This window comes from Emydura macquarii, unplaced genomic scaffold, assembly GCF_026122565.2.
Source record: "Emydura macquarii macquarii isolate MOO-44397 ecotype Brisbane River unplaced genomic scaffold, CSIRO-AGI_Emac_v2 contig_587, whole genome shotgun sequence".
NCBI lineage: Eukaryota > Metazoa > Chordata > Testudines > Chelidae > Emydura > Emydura macquarii.
The window spans coordinates 8,594,092-8,611,344 of NW_027130724.1; the positions used below are offsets into that span (position 1 = coordinate 8,594,092).

The 17,253-nt window shown below is 42.7% G+C and overlaps 1 protein-coding gene across 1 annotated transcript in view; it reads right to left on the reverse strand.

Moving 5' to 3' along the window:
• Positions 1-3,178, reverse strand: part of PTPRJ (protein tyrosine phosphatase receptor type J) — a 122,706-nt gene extending 119,528 nt beyond the window's left edge. The window contains exons 1-2 of the mRNA XM_067540634.1: positions 3,133-3,178; positions 2,352-2,640 (exon numbers count right to left, since the gene is read on the reverse strand). Coding sequence (XP_067396735.1) covers positions 2,352-2,640; positions 3,133-3,164 — 321 coding nt within the window. The 5' untranslated portion in view covers positions 3,165-3,178. The remainder of the gene's footprint in view (positions 1-2,351; positions 2,641-3,132) is intronic.
• Between the last annotated feature and the right edge of the window lie 14,075 nt (positions 3,179-17,253).

The window sequence follows — 17,253 nt, forward strand, 5'->3', positions numbered from 1 at the left end:
CTTTACTCATATGAGCAACCCTGCTGAAATCAGACTCATGCGAGCAAAGAGTTTGCAGAATCAGGCCTGCAGCAAAGACAGGTCTCTGCTATAGTTTTTAAATTTTATTCAAGCGAGAACTTCAGTGGCTTTTTCTCCTGTTCCTGAAAAGAACTGGCCTTTAACATTCAAATACTACAAAAAGATAAAGAAGAACTAAGGAATTAAGGTGAATAACTTTGAACACTCTAGCTCAGTTCTTCACATTCACAGCAGTGTCAAAAATAAGTCATAAATGAAATGAAGTTATACAAATATATTACTCTACATGCAATGGGCCTTGAAAGAAGGAAAGAAGAAGCGTAACTACCTAAAGCGTAATTCGAAAGGTGTCATGGTTTACGGAGAGATTTTTATTAAAACACTGGACACAAGTTAAGGCCTAGGCCCTGAAAGGTGATCATTGCAAGCAGATCCCTGTGCCAGCGTACAGCCCCTTTGAAATCAATGGGGTATACTGCAGGCAGATTCCTGTACAGTATCCTATCTACTTCAGTGTGGTGAAGTCAATGCAGTTCCATGGAGACACAGGGATCTGATTCATGGAGTCAGATTGCAAGGTGGTGGCCAAAGACAGCCCTTGCCCAAGTCTCAACAAACAAATAAAAGTTTTCACCATATTCAAGAGTATTCAGATCCAGGAAGGGATATACTTGGGTCCCATCTCTAAATTAGTCTTAAAGCTCTAAATTACTCTTGCAACAAACAAAGGGCAGTGATTGGAAGGGATGTTGGAGGGATATAAAAACAGCCTGGGTAGAGGCCTTCTATTCTTCTGGGATCCAACACTGCCAGATTCACTTAATCCCCACAGAAGTGATCCATTTCCCAAAAAAATTCCAGACTTAGAGAAGTAGATAACATAGCTGGTGACCTGTATCTCTCTAGTGTCTGAGATATAAACAATTTAATGCTGATTGACTGAGATAAGCTTTTACCAAACTTAGGTCATAACACAACAATAAACCATAGGAAGAGCTTTTTCCAAATAAATGCAAGTTTGTAAGAAATAAATAGCTACACCATGTCTTTTTTTAATTATTATTATTATATCTGGTGGTCTCCTATAGCTGGAAACTGAACAATTTCAGGCTAGATTCTCGTTCCTGCCCTGCTGTAATTCGTTGAGTCAAGTGGACTTACTCCCAAGCATGAAACTACCCTAAGCAAGCAGAGAATCAAACCCCTTCCTGTTCTGGTTCAAAACTTGAAAAGTCTCAGATTCTCCACTGACAGTAAGCAAATAACTGAACTTTGTCTGTTTACTTCAGAAGTTTACTGGGCTGTAGTTGTTCCCTAGGCACTGACAGTGAAGGAACTAAAGTTTATCTTAAGGCCAAAACTGTCAACATTGGTAACTAGTGTTTTTGGGTCTTTTGATGTTCGGGTGCCCAACCTGAAATGCCCTAAGAGGGTCTGATTTTCAGTAAGTGCTGAGTACCTGCCCTCTGCAGCCCAGACTGCTTTAAGATATTTCACAAGTGACACACCTCAACAGACAAATAATAAATAAATAATACTACTACTAAGCCAAGCATGTAGGATCACTAATCCTTTTAGAAAACCTTGCCCTTAAGATGAACTTTAGTTAACTGTGAGTCCAGGAAACAACTACAGCACACTTGGCTACCAGACACACCCAGCCTCCTTGGGGTCCTCCCAGATGACCTATCAGAGCACCTGCCTGACTCGAATCACTCTTCCCAGGTGGACAGGTAGCCAGGCTACTCCCACAGCCTGTGCTGGTCTGATCCATCACCCTGCAGAAGTGCCAGGGCCAAGAAACCCACATTGCCCAGCCAGCCTCGGCCCGCAGCTCTCCTTACCCTGCCCCCTGTTGAGTCACCTACCCCAGCCCCCCTGGAACTGCTTCCTGCTGGGACCCCCTAGCTAAGCATAGCCAGAAAAAAAAACCAACCACTGAGCGCACAGCCGCTCCTAAGCCAGCCCAGGCTGCCACTGGCCCCGGAGCCAAGTAACTTCCAAGGGGCCAGTTTGTTAATCTCTCGCTGGAGGAAGCGGCTAACGAAGCCCACGGGCATGTGGCTGGCGGAGGGGGGCAGTGAAGGGAAGGCGCGGCAGCGGGAGGACAGATGATCGGGGGTCGGCCGGGAGAGGGGTGCGGAGGGAAGGTGAAAGGAAGGCGGGGAGAGACTGGCGGCGCAGGGGAGGCGTTCCCTGGGACAGGTTGCACGGAGGGACGCTGGGGACAGACTCCAGCGGCCAGGGGGAGAGAGGGGAAGGGGCAGGGTGCACGGGGCAGGGACCCCCCCTCCCTTTCCTGCCGCCCAGGCTCTCTCAGGGCGCCTTACCTTGGGGAGGCAGAGCAGGAGCAGCAGGCGGAGGAAGAAGAGCTGCCCCGGCTGCTTCATGGTCCCGGAGGGCTCTCCCCGCTGCGTGGACAGCCGCTTAGCCCCGCTCGGGCTTCCCAGGGGACATGGCAGGGCTGCACCCGCCCCCCCTTCCCCAGCACTCAGCAGCCCCCGCGTTCCCTGCGCTCTGGCGGCGGTCGGCAGCGCGGAGCGAAGTGCGGGGGCGAGTCCTTGGCAGGGTGGAGCGCGGCGCGCGGGCAGGACTCCCAGCAGCGAAGCTCTCCTGCCTCTGGGGAGAGTGAGAGGAGTCAGTCACCTCCCCTCCGAGTGAGCACACAGCGCTTCCGCTGCTGCCAGGGGGAGGAATTCGCCTCCTGTTGTCAAGGGTTTAAAAGGCCATTTTGCTGCTGGGAAGTTGTTGCTGCACTTCCCCCCCCCCATCTGACATTCCCCCTTTCTGTCTCCCAGCTGGGCTGGACGAGGAAGTGGCTCACTCAAAACTTTCTAGCCCTCCCACATTCTTTCTGCAATCGACTTGGAAATGGAGCCCGAGGGATGTTCTCCCTCCTCCCCCCACCACCCCCCTTTTCGGTCTCTGAAAAAGGCCATTCTTAAGGGGGGTTTCTTTCGAACTGCAACCAGAGAGAGCTCTGCTTCTCCCAGCACAGCGGGTTTATTACAATCTTTCTATAGCAGAAGATGGTCCCCAAAACTCACAGAACAGATTAAAATGCACACACCGCGGGACGAATGGCATGTAAATGGTCTTTGTGATACTCACGGTTTCCCATAAGCACTGATGTGAGCACACATACCACATAGAGGGTGAGATTTAACAGGGGTCAGTTCTGAAATACACTAATTAAAGAGGTTTTCTTTTCTTTCCCCGTTAACATTTAGATTTATACTCTATATGAACATGCAGCACTGTTAAACTGGGGAAACACCAATGAGTGACAAAATCTGGTGCTCTGAAATGACTCAGTGAAACACACTTCACCCCCAGGAAGTTATCAGAAATAATTCCTTTCAATTTCAAGGGATGCTCTGGTTTAAAGTATTTTTAACGTTACCTCTTTTGAAAATAAAAGTCTGATATTGCAAATGAAAATATTTATAATCTAATTTTCTTCTCAGGATTAATGTACTTTTTGCATTTCACTCACCTTGGACAATGAAAACAGACAAGTTAGTTTCATTTTGGTTTATAGTCAGTTTCGTGTTAATTTAACTTTTAGGCTCCAAGCACTGCTTCAAAACTGTAATGCTTGAGTCAAGAACACTGCAGGTAAATAATTTAATCAATAAAGTCAATTAAAACAGATTTTTGTGGAGGTTTAAACATTGTTGATCATTGGTGCTTTAGAAAAAATGCTTTTTAGTATAAATAAATAAATTCAAATATCTTGAGTGTTTTGAAATACAAACTATTGCCTAAATAGCAGAAAAAATATTATGAATACAAATATATTATGAATATAAACTGTCATTAATTACCAGCCTGATTAAATGCTAATCAGGCTAGAGTTAGAATCCATTTTAGGGGAGATAAAGGGGCAGTCACTTGTCTTAGGGTATTTTGTTTGGTTTTAATTTATATGGACATCACATAATATCCAAATAAGAAACAGTATGTAAATCAAAATAAACAAACAGCATAATACTACCCACATTTGTATAGCTACTTTGAGAACAAAGGGTCTCAAAATCATTTGCCAACTGCATGTTCCGCCATACATATGCAAATAGCTTGCTTGGCTTCAGTAAGGCCACTTGTGTGAGAAAAGATCTGCAGGTTAAGCCCTGATGCACAAAAACTGATTCTCTGATTCTTCAATGAGCTACCTATGGGTGGTTCCCAATGCCCACATGGAGTCTCACTGAAGTCAGTGGGGGTCCACCCATGCAAATGTGATTGCAGAATTGGGACCTGTATAAAGGGATCATTTCACTTGCTCTTGAAATGCACTCATTTTGTAAAATTGGTTAGCAGCATATAACAATAGTTTAAAGCGCCAGTCTTGCAAACTTTCAGCTGTATGAGAATAGTCCTGGTGAAGTCAATAGGATTTCTCATATCAGAGTTTCCAGGATCAAGCTCTGAATAATTAATCCAACTACTATTGAAATTAATGGGCGTTCCTTTGTGGACTGTATTTGCTGAAGCACTACCTATCCTGAATTTACCATTCAATGAGGGACAATGAACGCTCTGATCGTTATATTTGCTCTCCACTAACCAACCTCAACACTTCTTTTGTATGAGTGATGTACCCGAATGTTTGAATGCTTATTTCTCAACTGTGTCACTAAATTGGGAACCCTTAATCTGGGATAGTGCAGATTACGTATTCTTTGTGCTGTATAACTTTTGAACCAAACTGTGTATCTTTTGGATAATCTATGCACTATTCCCAGATGTACAGAACTCTTTCCTTCAAAAACGCTTTATGTGGTCATTTTAGAACATTAGTCTTAATTTTGAGTGTTTATTGGGCCTGGGATGGGGGAGAAGTGGGTTTAAGGCCCCGTTCACACAGCAGGGACTTGAATGCAGGAGAGCGTTCTAACCACTAAATTGGCTATAATGGGGTGGGATCTCTCTCTCTGGTTTTTCATGCAAGACTAGTAAATGGCTGATCTGACTTAGATGCATAACTCCAAGAGTTGGAGATGGTTCACAACTGAGAATCTTGATGGGGTGTGCCTATTTCTGGCCTGTCAGGCTGGCACCTAAGGCCCAGTTTAATAAGGTTAGGCACCTAAGCAGCTGATAGTCAGGGCCCCTTTCCTCTGCATTTCCCTCCTGGCTCAGTTTGCTGTCTTCTGAGGATCCCTTTCTTGGGTACATCCATACTAGAAGTGGAAGGTATAATTTCCAGCTCAAGTAGCTATATCTGTGCTAGTTCTGATTGAAGTAGCATGCTAAAAATAGAAATGCAGCCTGTGTGACAGGATGGGCTAAATGCACAAATATATACCTAGGTCTTTGGTGGGATCATAGGCAGGGGACTAGCCTTTTCCACCAGTCACACTGCTGCAGTTACATTTCTATTTTTAGCATGCTCCCTTGTCTACTTGAGCTGCAGATTACACCTCCAGCTCCTGAGTTCATACCCTCAGGCACCTAACTCTCCCCATGAACTGTACGGGAAGACTGGGCACCTACTTTGGGGCTGACAATTCCAATAGATGGCAGGGCACCTAAGAGTTAAGTGTTGCAAAGCCTAAATCCTTTTGCGGAACTAGGCCTCGATTAGCAAACATTCTTGCCTTTTCTTAGAGAGCAACCGAGAGGCTGCATCTCCTCCTACTGCTGGTTGGAGCCAAATTCCCTTCCCACATACCTTGTCTGTCTAGACCAGTGGTTCTTAACCTTTCCAAACTACTGTATCCCTGAAGCCTGAGTCCCACCCCCACAGGGCTGAGGCATGTAACTTAGTTTCATGGCGCCCCTGTGGCTCCAGGCAATTGCCTTTCTTGCCACCCCCAATACCAGCTCTGCACTTGCGACCCCTCTAAAACCCCCGGTTAAGAAACACTGGTCTAGACCCAGTGCTCCGGTTCAGGTGTCAGCCATGTGCAGACTATCACTCCCCTGGCTGTTCATATCTCAGACACCCAAATAGGCAGAATTTTGGGATCCTGGGAGTTATTTTCAACTCTAGAATCTCCAGAATAGCACATAGGCAACTGATTGTATGAAAGCTAATGGACATATTTAACTTTAAGCACATGAGCCATTGATTTACTTATACAGTTAAAGATAAGCCCTTAAATTGGGGCCTTACTTGTAAGGTATGCTAGTAATTGATTTATTGTCTAATTAAGATTAGATTTAGTCTTTACAGATATAGCTGAGATTTTTAAATGATTCACTGAAATATACACACACATCTAGTGAGGAGGAGGAAGAGAATGCATGATGGGGTGGTGTGATGTCAAAGTCTTTTTAGCATGTGTTTGGGATGACTCACAAGTGCTCATGAAACAAGTAAGTAGAGCTGGTTGGAAAATCCAAATTTAAATCCACAAAAAATGTTGAAAACAATTTCATTCAAAATGTTTCATAAAAAATTTTGATTCCCCCCCCCCCCCCAAAAAAAAAACCCTCAAAAATTTTCATTTAATTTTGATTTTTTTCCTTGAAAAATAAAAAGTAATTGAAATCAAACTCATTTTGTGAACTATATTGATTCTGATGAAACAGCGTTTTTTGACAACAAAAAATGGTTGGAAAATTTTGCCCAGCTCTACAAGTGAGCTGTGCATGTCATCCCAAATAAGCGCTAATGAAACCTCCATAGCACACTGCACCATCATGTATTCTATATACACCACCTTGCCCTCTCTTCTGGATGCTTTACGTGGCTCGGGCATCTGGCGGGACCCAGAATCAGAGGAACGGAAAGGTGAGTTACAGTCATCTTCTCTTCCCCTTCAGGTCCTGACCTGAGTTGAGCTCATCCAATCCTGAGGCGCTGGTCCCATGAGTCCCACTGTACAAGCCTTGGAGGGAGACAGGAAATATAACCAATATATGTTAATTATACTAATTAATATATTTTGTTATATTATTAACTTCTACAGTTAAATAGATTTTTGTAAACATAATGTAGTGATTTAAAGGTCAGAGATCTTGGGAATTTCCAGGACTAGAAGCAAGTGCTGTATATTGAAAAGTTGGAAATCTTCTTTTTCCTATAGTATAAAGTTCATGAACGAAATCCTCACAACTTTGAAGTAAATGGCAAAATTCCCGTAGACTTCAATGAGGTCTGGATTTCACCCAAAATTTCTAATCCTATGGAATCATGAAATATCTAACCTTATATTTGTCACTGATCCAGGCCTGATTGCCCTTCCTAGACCTCAAACCAGAGCAATTTTAGGAGGGAAATTCTATATCTGGGGAAAAGGAAACATTTTTATAGAGGCTGATAATTTATAATAAATAGTTGTGGTCTGAAGCTGTTGAGAGGTTTGGAATGGTAAAAATTGTCCTGATACAGATGCATGAGTGGGCAAAATGCAAGTGAGACTACCAAAGTTGCTCAGTAAATGCATTACATGGTTATCATCACCACCTATTTCTAAACAGAGAAATATTTATTACACATCCACATACACATCCACACACCACATGCATAGTGGAGAAAACCTAAACTATATTTATCATGTACTTTTTAATGTTTGACCGGTACTCTGCCCACCAATTTTCACAACTGCAAACAATTTGATTATATACAGAAAATGGGTTATAGGAGATTTGCAGAATCGATATTAACCTCTGGAATTTTTTCTTCAAATCCAATTAGTTTAAAATAGACCATATGACCAAAAATAGCATGTGCTTCTGATGCAGGAGACCAATAGCAAGCATGAAGGGGACCATGTAACATGAGATGTCATTCATGATTATTATTCAACAAGGGCAATGGGAGGTAGCTGGCACTGGCCATCAGAAAAACTGCTGTTTAGGGAATAGAACTTACCCCAAAATGTCTATCAAAGGTTATTCCTGACAAAGATTTTCTATAGTACAAATGCTATACAGTACATAAAAAAAATTCCTGGTAAAATTTATGGTATCTATTTTTAGTCTTTAGTATTGCCAGCCTCAAAGTTTCAAAAATCATAAGTCAGACCCCCAAAAAATTATGAGATTTTTTTTTTTTTTTTTTTTAAAGATTATATTGTGTTTTTGGTCTCTTTGGATTTTTGAACTCACCCTGGCCATTCTCCATGTGTGAGAGTGAAGATTAGTGTTGTCAACTCTCCCCAGTTTATTGAGTAAGATGACCTAGACAAATTGGAGGATTAGGCCAAAAGAAATCCAATGAGGTTCAATAAGGACAAATGCAGAGTCCTGCACTTAGGACGGAAGAATCCCATGCACTGCTACAGACTGGGAACCGACGGGCTAGGCATCAGTTCTGCAGAAAAGGACCTGGGGATTACAGTGGCACAAGAAGCTGGATATGAGTCAACAGTGTGCCCTTGTTGCCAAGAAAGCTAATGGCAGATTAGGCTGCATTAGTAAGAGCACTGCCAGCAGATGAAGGGAAGTGATTATTCCCCTCTATTCAGCACTGGTGAGGCCACATCTGGAGTATTGTGTCCAGTTTTGGGCCCTCCCCCCCCCACTACAGAAAGAATATGGACAAATTAAAAGAGTCCAACAGAGGACAACAAAAATTATTGGGGGCTGGGGCACATGACTTATGAGGAGAGGCTGAGGGAACTGGGCTTATTTAGTCTGCAGAAGAGAAGAGTGAGGGGGGATTTGATAGCAGCCTTTAACTACCTGAAGGGGGCTTCCAAAGAGGATGGAGCTAGGCTGTTCTTGGTGGTGGCAGATGACAGAACTAGGAGCAATGGTCTCAAGTTTTAGTGGGGGAAGTCTAAGTTGGACATTAGGAAAAATTTCTTCACTAGGAGGGTGATGAAGCATTGGGGGAGATGATGAAATCTCCATCCTTAGAGGTTTTTAAGGTCCAGCTTGACAAAGCCCTGGCTGGGATGATTTAGTTGGTTGATCCTGCTTTGAGCAGAGGGTTGGACTAGATGACCTCCTGAGGTCCTTTCCAACCCTAAGCTTCTATGCTTTAGCCTCCAACTGCAAAAGATTTCCCCCCCCCATACCTATCCATGCCCCTGCCCACCAATTAATTCTGCCCCACAAACCCCAAATCAATATTTTCCTATCCCCCATTGATTTTGCCTCAATATCTGCCCTCCATCCCCCACATCAGTCCCCCCCCACCTCACTTCTGCTCCTCCTGTGGCTTCTGGGGTGCTTCACCCCCTTCCCCCATGTGTGTGGGGGACTGCAGCAGGGTCCCCTCTGCTCCTTCTCAGGTCTAGTGTTGCAGGGAGGGAGAGGAGAGAGGAGCTGAGGAGGCATTGCATTGCTCACAGGAGGAGGAGGGAGCAGGACCCTGCTGAGCTGCTGGTCTTTCTGCTCCCTCCTCTCCTATGAGATCCTTGTTTTCAGCTCCTGAAGGTAGAGAGAGAGAGCAATGACTGCTTCTTGCAGCCAGGGCCCCCACATGGGGTGGGGAAGGGTACACTTTACCGGGGCCCAGAGGCCTACCATGAGGAAAAAAATGTTCATGGCTCATGAGATTGTATGTGTGTGGGAGGGGGCCCGTGTTACAAGTTTGCACTGGGCCCAAAAAAATTATGCTTGGGCCCTGCTTGCAGCAGCCTGCTTTTCTCCAGGAGGTGAGGAAGTGGGGAAGGCAGCCAATCAGAGGGGGATGTTCCCCAGGCTGTGCTGAAATTCTCAGAGGGCTGAAGTGTCCAGTGTTATTTTCTGTTTGTTTTTTTAATATAAATATGCCTGTTGCTATATGTTTGTGGAGAGAAGATTAAAGAAATGGGTCTCGTATTTGGAGAGAAAAATGGTGAGGTTTCTGATGCTCCTTAGCTCTTGGGGGAGTTCATTCCACAGTCTTGGCCCAGCCCCAGGGAAAGGCAGGCATGCTTCAGCCAGGGCTGAAATCCTGTGACTAGAGGACAAAATCTGCACTGAAGGCTTTGATCCCTGGTGAATCCTCCAAGATTGGCCGTTTCCATAGAGGGGCCAATAGGGTAAACCCCACTTCCTTCTCCAACTCCTGAGGGAATAATCAGTCAGAAACTCTGCGAGACTCAAAGAATTTCCAGTTCCCTATGCAGCAATAACACACAAAAGTAAGCTGTGGGGTTCCAATTTGCACTCAGCACTTGAATCAACATCCCCAGGAGCCATGTCTTCATTCCAGATCCATATACAGAAGGAGGTGCTGATTAAAGCCTCAGTTCACCAAAGCACTTAAGCAGGTACTGAACTATACTAATGTGCGTAACTCCATACCTATTCAGCAAAGTTCTTATTCATGTGCTTAGCTTTAAGGACATGTTTAAGTCATACTCACTTCTATGGACTTTGTCAAAAACATAAGTGTTTCACTGAACAAGGATGGACTTCTAAACAATTGCTTAATTGTAGACTCCAATCCTGCAGAAAAATACAGATAAATAGAGGTTGGACAAGCGCTGAGATAGACATATGGAGGTTTTCCAAAATGGCTGCTGTATAAATACAACTAAAACAAAAGAGAAAGTAACAGAAAGAAGAAAGAATGAACAGGAAGGAAGAACTGATCTAATTTTGTAGATCTGCTTCCCTATGACACATTCTCTGGCTTTCCCCAGGAGGCCAGAAGTGATTTTTACATACCATAATGCTGCATACCATAAACAGTTCAGCCTGGACAGAGTTTCAGTCTGAAATTTGAATTTCCAGCATTAGTCAGTGTAAGGCAGATCCCTAACGCTAGCTGCACGTCATTTGTGCTTGTGTGTATATTGCCTTTGGCCTTTTAAGCATTTCACTAACTCTACTGTAAAAATCTTTCATGAGAGCAGGAGCGCTAGCTTTGATACAGAAAGGTTCAGTACAAGCTGGTGAATTCTAACATGGATGTTGTACTTAAAGGGCTTGATTTGGATCGCACATCAGTTTTACACACGCATAGCTCTATTTATCTTCAATGGGATCATACCAGATTTCCACAGATGTAAGTGAGACCAGAATCAGGACAGTGCCTTCAGTAGAAAAAACAAACAAAAAAACCCAGAGGTACATTGCGGTCCAACCTGCATGTGGGCAAGCGAATGTAAGATGCTCCCTTGTGCTGTTGCATTGTACTGCAGAGACAGCAGGCTGTACAGAGCTGCTGTATCTCCCTTTGCACCCCCTCACACATACATATGGGCAGTAGGGGGGAAAGTCTTGACTCCTCTCTCTCAACACTCCCAGCACGTAGCTAAGCCAGCACATCAGAAAGACTCCACTACCCCAGATATAGACTTGTTCCTGCCCTGCAGCAGCAGGGAGACGAGGAGTGTGACTATGAGTCTCCTAGTCATAATCTCCCTTCTGGCCTGCTCCAGAGAACGCATAAGATTGTCTTTGTCGCAATCCGACTCCAAATAAATATTAAAAGTGGGATTTTGTCTATACATGCATTAAAGAACATGACAATCTGTTATGTAAAATATGTACTTCCTGAACTTTAACAGTAAAAACCCTCATGAAAAATAATCATTGGTTTTAAAGTAATTTCTTTAAACAGCTACCATAATCAAACCACACTCTAAACATTCATAAAATGAATAGAGTAAATAATAATATTTTGCACTTCTTTAGTACCCTGCAATCAGGGATGCCAAAGCATTCTACAAAGCACTCAGATATGATACTACAGTGATGAGTGCCACAGCAGTCATGCTAAATATAAATTAAAAAGAACTATAAATAAATTAAGTCTCACAACACTTGTGAGGTAGACAAGTATTAGAGTCACCATTTTACACACTGGGAAAGAGAGTGAGGGAGAGGCTAAATTACCTGTACTTTTCTCACAGAAAGTCAGCAACAGGACACAGATATCCTAGCTCCAAGTCCCCTGCCTTAGCCAGAAAATTATCCTTTCTTCCCTATGGCCCTGATTCAGCAAACAATCACTATTCAGTAAAGTACTTAGGCCCAGATTCACAAAAGCACGCGGTTAAGTGCTTTAGGGAATAGGAATGTAATTAAGCACATGCTTACATGCTTTGCTGAATCATAGTCTATGCTTTTCACAATGCCCTTTGCTAGCGTCCTGAGCATCTGAATCTCTGGAAATGCCTGGTTTGCGCAGAGCTGTTATTCACACTGCTGTCAGAGACATCACATGCTGAAAATGGAAAAGAAAAATTAACAAAATGTGGGTTTTTTTCAAAATGTTTCTTCTACTTACTCATCCTACAGCAGCAATAACTACCACAACACAAGTCATTTCCTGAGAATTAGTGGCTCATGGCTGTACATCAGGGCCATTGGTTCTTAACAGCTGGTCATTAACCCTCTGGAAGTGCCCTGCGCCTCAACAATTATTGCTTCATGGCTTCCAAATTTCATTTTTATTTACACCAGGAGCTTTTAAAAAACTATATATGTGTAGAAGGATTAGCAAACAGGGTAAGTATTGCTCCTGGACTGAACCTTGTATTCTACTTTCATCCAGAATTTAATTTCTACAGCTGAGTCATAGAACCCCCTGAAAAGAAGTTTTAGGAGAAAAATGTTTATAAATCCTTATAATCAAATTGTTGAACAAAAGCCTGAGTTCAAGGATGGCCTCAGGTTCATACACATCAGCCTGGGAGGAATGTGCAGGCTGCCTTACTCATGGGCGCTCAGGAGCCTCTGCTAAGGAGAACTGTTAATGCTTCTGTTACTTAAGCATGGGGAGAAAGCTTTTAAAAATCTCTCCTTCTCTCTATCTGAAAGAGAATATAGTTGCCCAGAATGACAAAGAGAGTGAATCTTGCTGATAAGGCTCATCTTGTAGATAGGACTTGCTGTGTTCTTTTCACTGTCAGGAGAAAGGAACCTCTGTCGAAACAAAAAGAAAAAGTCTGAGCACAACTATTCTTTAACTGCTTACAAAGAAATATACCTGAGTACAGTACTGTGCTCTGTTAATTAGTTAGCAACAGTATTGGTAACAGAGCCTCATTGTGCTAGGTGCTGTATAAATATATAATAAGGGCCAATTCCTGTCTCAAAGAGCTTGCAATTTAAGTAAACAAGACAGACAAAGGGGTGGAGGAAATGTAGTGTTGTTATCACAATTTTACAGATGGGGAGTTGAGATATGGAGTGATTTAGGGTTTATCCCTTCAAGCTGCTGTGCACTTTTGCTTTCCATTGAAATAGAGCTGAACATCACACGGGTGCTGAGCTCCAGCTAAGATCATGTCCTAAATGACTTGTGTAAGATGACAGGGTAGGTCAGGGACAGATTCAGGAACAGAACCTAGATCTTCTGAGGCCTAGCCCAAGAAATTAACTGCAAGACCATCCTTCCTCCTTTCAATCAGTACTCAGTGCTGTGAATCAGAAAACACTATCCACGTACTCTGTACCATTATCTATAGCTATAGTTTGACTTTAACTTACACAACTTTACCTGACTAAAGCAGGGGCCTGATCCTGAGAGATGCTGAGCACTTTCATCTGCTATTGAAGTCACTGCAGGTGACTCTCAAGATGAGATCCCAAATCACAGGCTGGGACAGGAGCTAGCTAAGAAAGAATCAACATACAAACTGCCCCAGGAATTAATTAATGCTCTTTTCTTCTAATGATTTTTTTTAAAATTGTCTTTTAGACATATAAGACTTTGGTAATGGAAGGGAAATGTAATTTTTAAACAAAAGTAAGAACAATCTTTTTTATCCCTAAAGAAGAGAAAAAGGAGAACAAAATATTTTGCTTAGATGTTTCCTGTTTTAATGGAAGGTAACACCTTGCAGTCCAGACGCTGTGACTAAGCTCATCATGGGCAAAATAAACACTGTAAATAAATTAAGATAACATCACCCAGCAGAGTATAAACTATGTTTTAGATGCTGACAGGATGCCAGGCTCAGAGCAGGGAGAACATGAGTATTCTCCACCACCTAATATTGCACGCACGCAAGGGTCTGTCAGAATTGCGATCTCTGTGCAGCCTCTGGGGGATAAAGGCCTATGGAGCAGAAATGGTGCACAGTAAGGAACACACTAAGCCCCTGTAAAGGAGAAAGACGTGGACGTCTTTCTCTGTGTGCTGGGATCTCCCTGGGGACAGAGTGGCTTTACACCATCCCTCAGCGTGGACCTAACTGCTGATTCAAGACGCTTGTTGCGGGGAGGAAACAGAAGAGGAGAAGGGTGGGATGAGAATACACCTGAAGCCACCTTTGTCTCACCTCCTGTTCCTGCACTGAGCTCTAGGAACAGAACAACCTAGATTTGGTTGGTGCCACATCCTTCTGCTGTACCACCACAAGCAGTGATATTGAAAGATCTCAAAAGCTAAATGTGATTTGGCCTACTCTATACTGGGAGGCAAGATCTGCAAAGCCAGGAAGTTGTGGTTGGCAATTGGTATATAGCATTCTAATTTTTGAGCCAAGGCATCTCCTTCCTTTATCCCAAAATGCATGTAATTAAATGGTGATGCTGGAAGTGTCATATTTATGATGAACTGTGAAACCAATGTCCTGAGCAGACAGGGCCACCTAAAAGAGCGCATCTAATTTTTTTGCAACAATAGGAATGTTAATCCCAGACTCCTGGCTAAATTTCAGCATGGGTGGTTACATTCTGTCTATCCAAATTCTCCTGATGGTTTCAAGGAGTTTTTTAAGTTTTTTTTTTTTCTTCCTGACCAAAAGTGTTGTGTTAAGTTGAGTGTTGTAAAAGAGAAATGGCCAACTTTAAATATTTTTGCCTACTATTTTTACAAGTAATACCAAATTACTATGACTGAAGAGAATTAAGAGGGGGGAATCTCTAATTTTTTTCAGTTTACTTTGTGTACTTTATAAATAGTTTCCTGTGTTTGTGTGGGTTTTTTACATAGTAACTGGAGAGAATTTAAAAAAAAAAAAAAAGAAAGAAAGAAAGTAATAGGAAAACTTGAATGAAAAACCAAACTGGCAAACTTGAAGGCATCTGTAGTTCCTGAAACTACTTTGAACTTGTCTTTTTTTTTTAATTGGCTAGATTTCAAATTGATGTTGCCCTTTAACCAGTGGCGGTTTTGCCCCCAATGTTGGATGAATTGATTTCTGGACAGTATATAGGACCCAATCCTGCAAACATTTAATCATGCAAGTAGTGCTTACTTTACAAGATGGGGAAATGGGTCCTAATTCTGCAACATGTTCCATGAATACAGAGCTCAACAATAGTCATATGCTTCAGCAGAGGATTAAATAATAACCTCCTACCCAGAAGTCTCTCACTTTATTAAATCCTCCACACAACACATCCTGGTCCCCTCTAAGAACTGAAGAACCAAGATCTATGAGTTAAATTCTGGCTCCATTCCAGTCCATAGCAAAACTCCCACTGACTTCTTCAGTGTGGCCCAGATTTCCCCCCATGAATTTAGCCTACCTCTGCCATCACATAAAGCAGTTCAGCTTCTGAAATTATACATATTTTTGTTCATTACTTCAGTACATGATCAAAGTTTAGAAGCATAACATGTTCTAATCTAGGACAAAAATAACTGCTCCTGCTCCTTCCATTTTCTTCTCTACATGTTGCAGATTTGAGGTGCTTTCTTGAACCTGAAAATTAAAGTCCTTTATTTATCCAAAGAACAAGTATATGTATGGGGAAGGTGAAAGTAGGTCATTCTGTATGCTCATTCAGTCCTGGGCCTATCTGTTTAGACGGCCAACAAAGAGTGCCAGCTGTGATGTGGACCGCTGAAACCAAACTCATTTCACACAGGTTATTGAACTAAGGATTATTTCAAGTCCTAAAACTCACAGTTGTTGGGAATTAGACGGTATGGCCAGGAGAAAGCAGGATCAATTAGTTTAGTAATAATAATTGGATGAACACAACTGGCCTATGCCACATCTAATTAATATTACCTTGTACAAGTACCTGCTGAAGCCCAACTTCACTTGGCTTTTGCATAGTAAGCACACAAAAAGATTGAGGAAGCTGAGTGTGTAACCCCAAAAAGCCTCTGGCTAGACTCAGTCACTGGAAAGTTAATATATGTAGATTGAGATGGATCAAGATCAGTAAACTATTCCAGTGACACTACCTGCTGGATATTGGATGTCATTTACTATGCTAAACCAATCTTTTCTGAATTGGAATGGTTTCAGATAGCTTGGAAATTACTCCCGCAAAGCAACATGACAAAAAGGTCAGCAACACAGATCACTGGGAGGAAAACAAAATCTGACATCAAAGAAGTAACAGTTCACATTATATCCAGCGTGGCTGAACTCAGGATTTTTTAATTTGAATCACTGCATCTGTGATACTAATCCTCAGTGATGGGCTCTAATCTCCTTTGTTCACTATTACACATCCTGCTTGACTTGGAATGACGTTCTGGCTATAGAATGCTATTGACTGGGGGACCACAAGGCTAGAGAGGCTAAAAGGCACACTGAGCTTCATCCAGCTAATTTCTTAGGATGGGATTTTCAGCAGCCACGACTTTCTATAGGAACTGAATGCTTAACTTCCTCAGGCTCCTTTGAAAACCCCAGCCTGCATTTTAATATAATATTTCAATAAATATCCATTTTTTAAAATAGTTCCAGTAGTTGGCAGTGAAGTTGTAGCCAAAAAGTTGCAGGGGGGTGTAGGGGAATTGGCTGGGAGAATGAAACCACACCATGGGGGATATCAAGAGCATAGTAAAAAGTCACAGGAGTGGAGACTATTTCATTTTCATATCCTCACAGTGGTTGCATCTGTGGGTGATTGCAGAGCAGGGAAAGAGCAGCTCAGCAGGGACAGAGATGAAAGTTAGCATGAAACTTGGCACAGAAGCACTCTATTCAACAAGCATTTAAAAAACTTAAATACATTACTGTGGCTATTTAAAAAAAACAAAAAAACAACAACACTTCCTTCTGCAGCATTCCCAGCCTAAAAGTGAAAGGAGAGTCTGGAACCTGCAATCTAACCTGATTAGGTGCGTGGATGCTTTAGTTGCAAGCACCACAGAAACATATATAAATAAATAACTTGGGTTTCCTGATGTGCGGAGCACTTCAGCCAAACAGGCAGAGTATAGACAGAGGCAGTGCAAGCTTCTCTGCTGTGCCCCAAACATGGGCTTCAACTATGACCTGGAAAAACCCACTCTAGGCTGATAGGGTAGTTCATTCTCCATACCCGGTTGAGTCATTGGCTTCTTTGCTGTGACTGCCACCAAGTGCAATGAGGATACCATTCCCACTGGTACCTGGACGCAGAGTACCAGATCATTTCAGACAGGCATCAAACAGCCATCAGACAGTACTGAGTTTTAGCCACCGTCCTTGGTTTTAG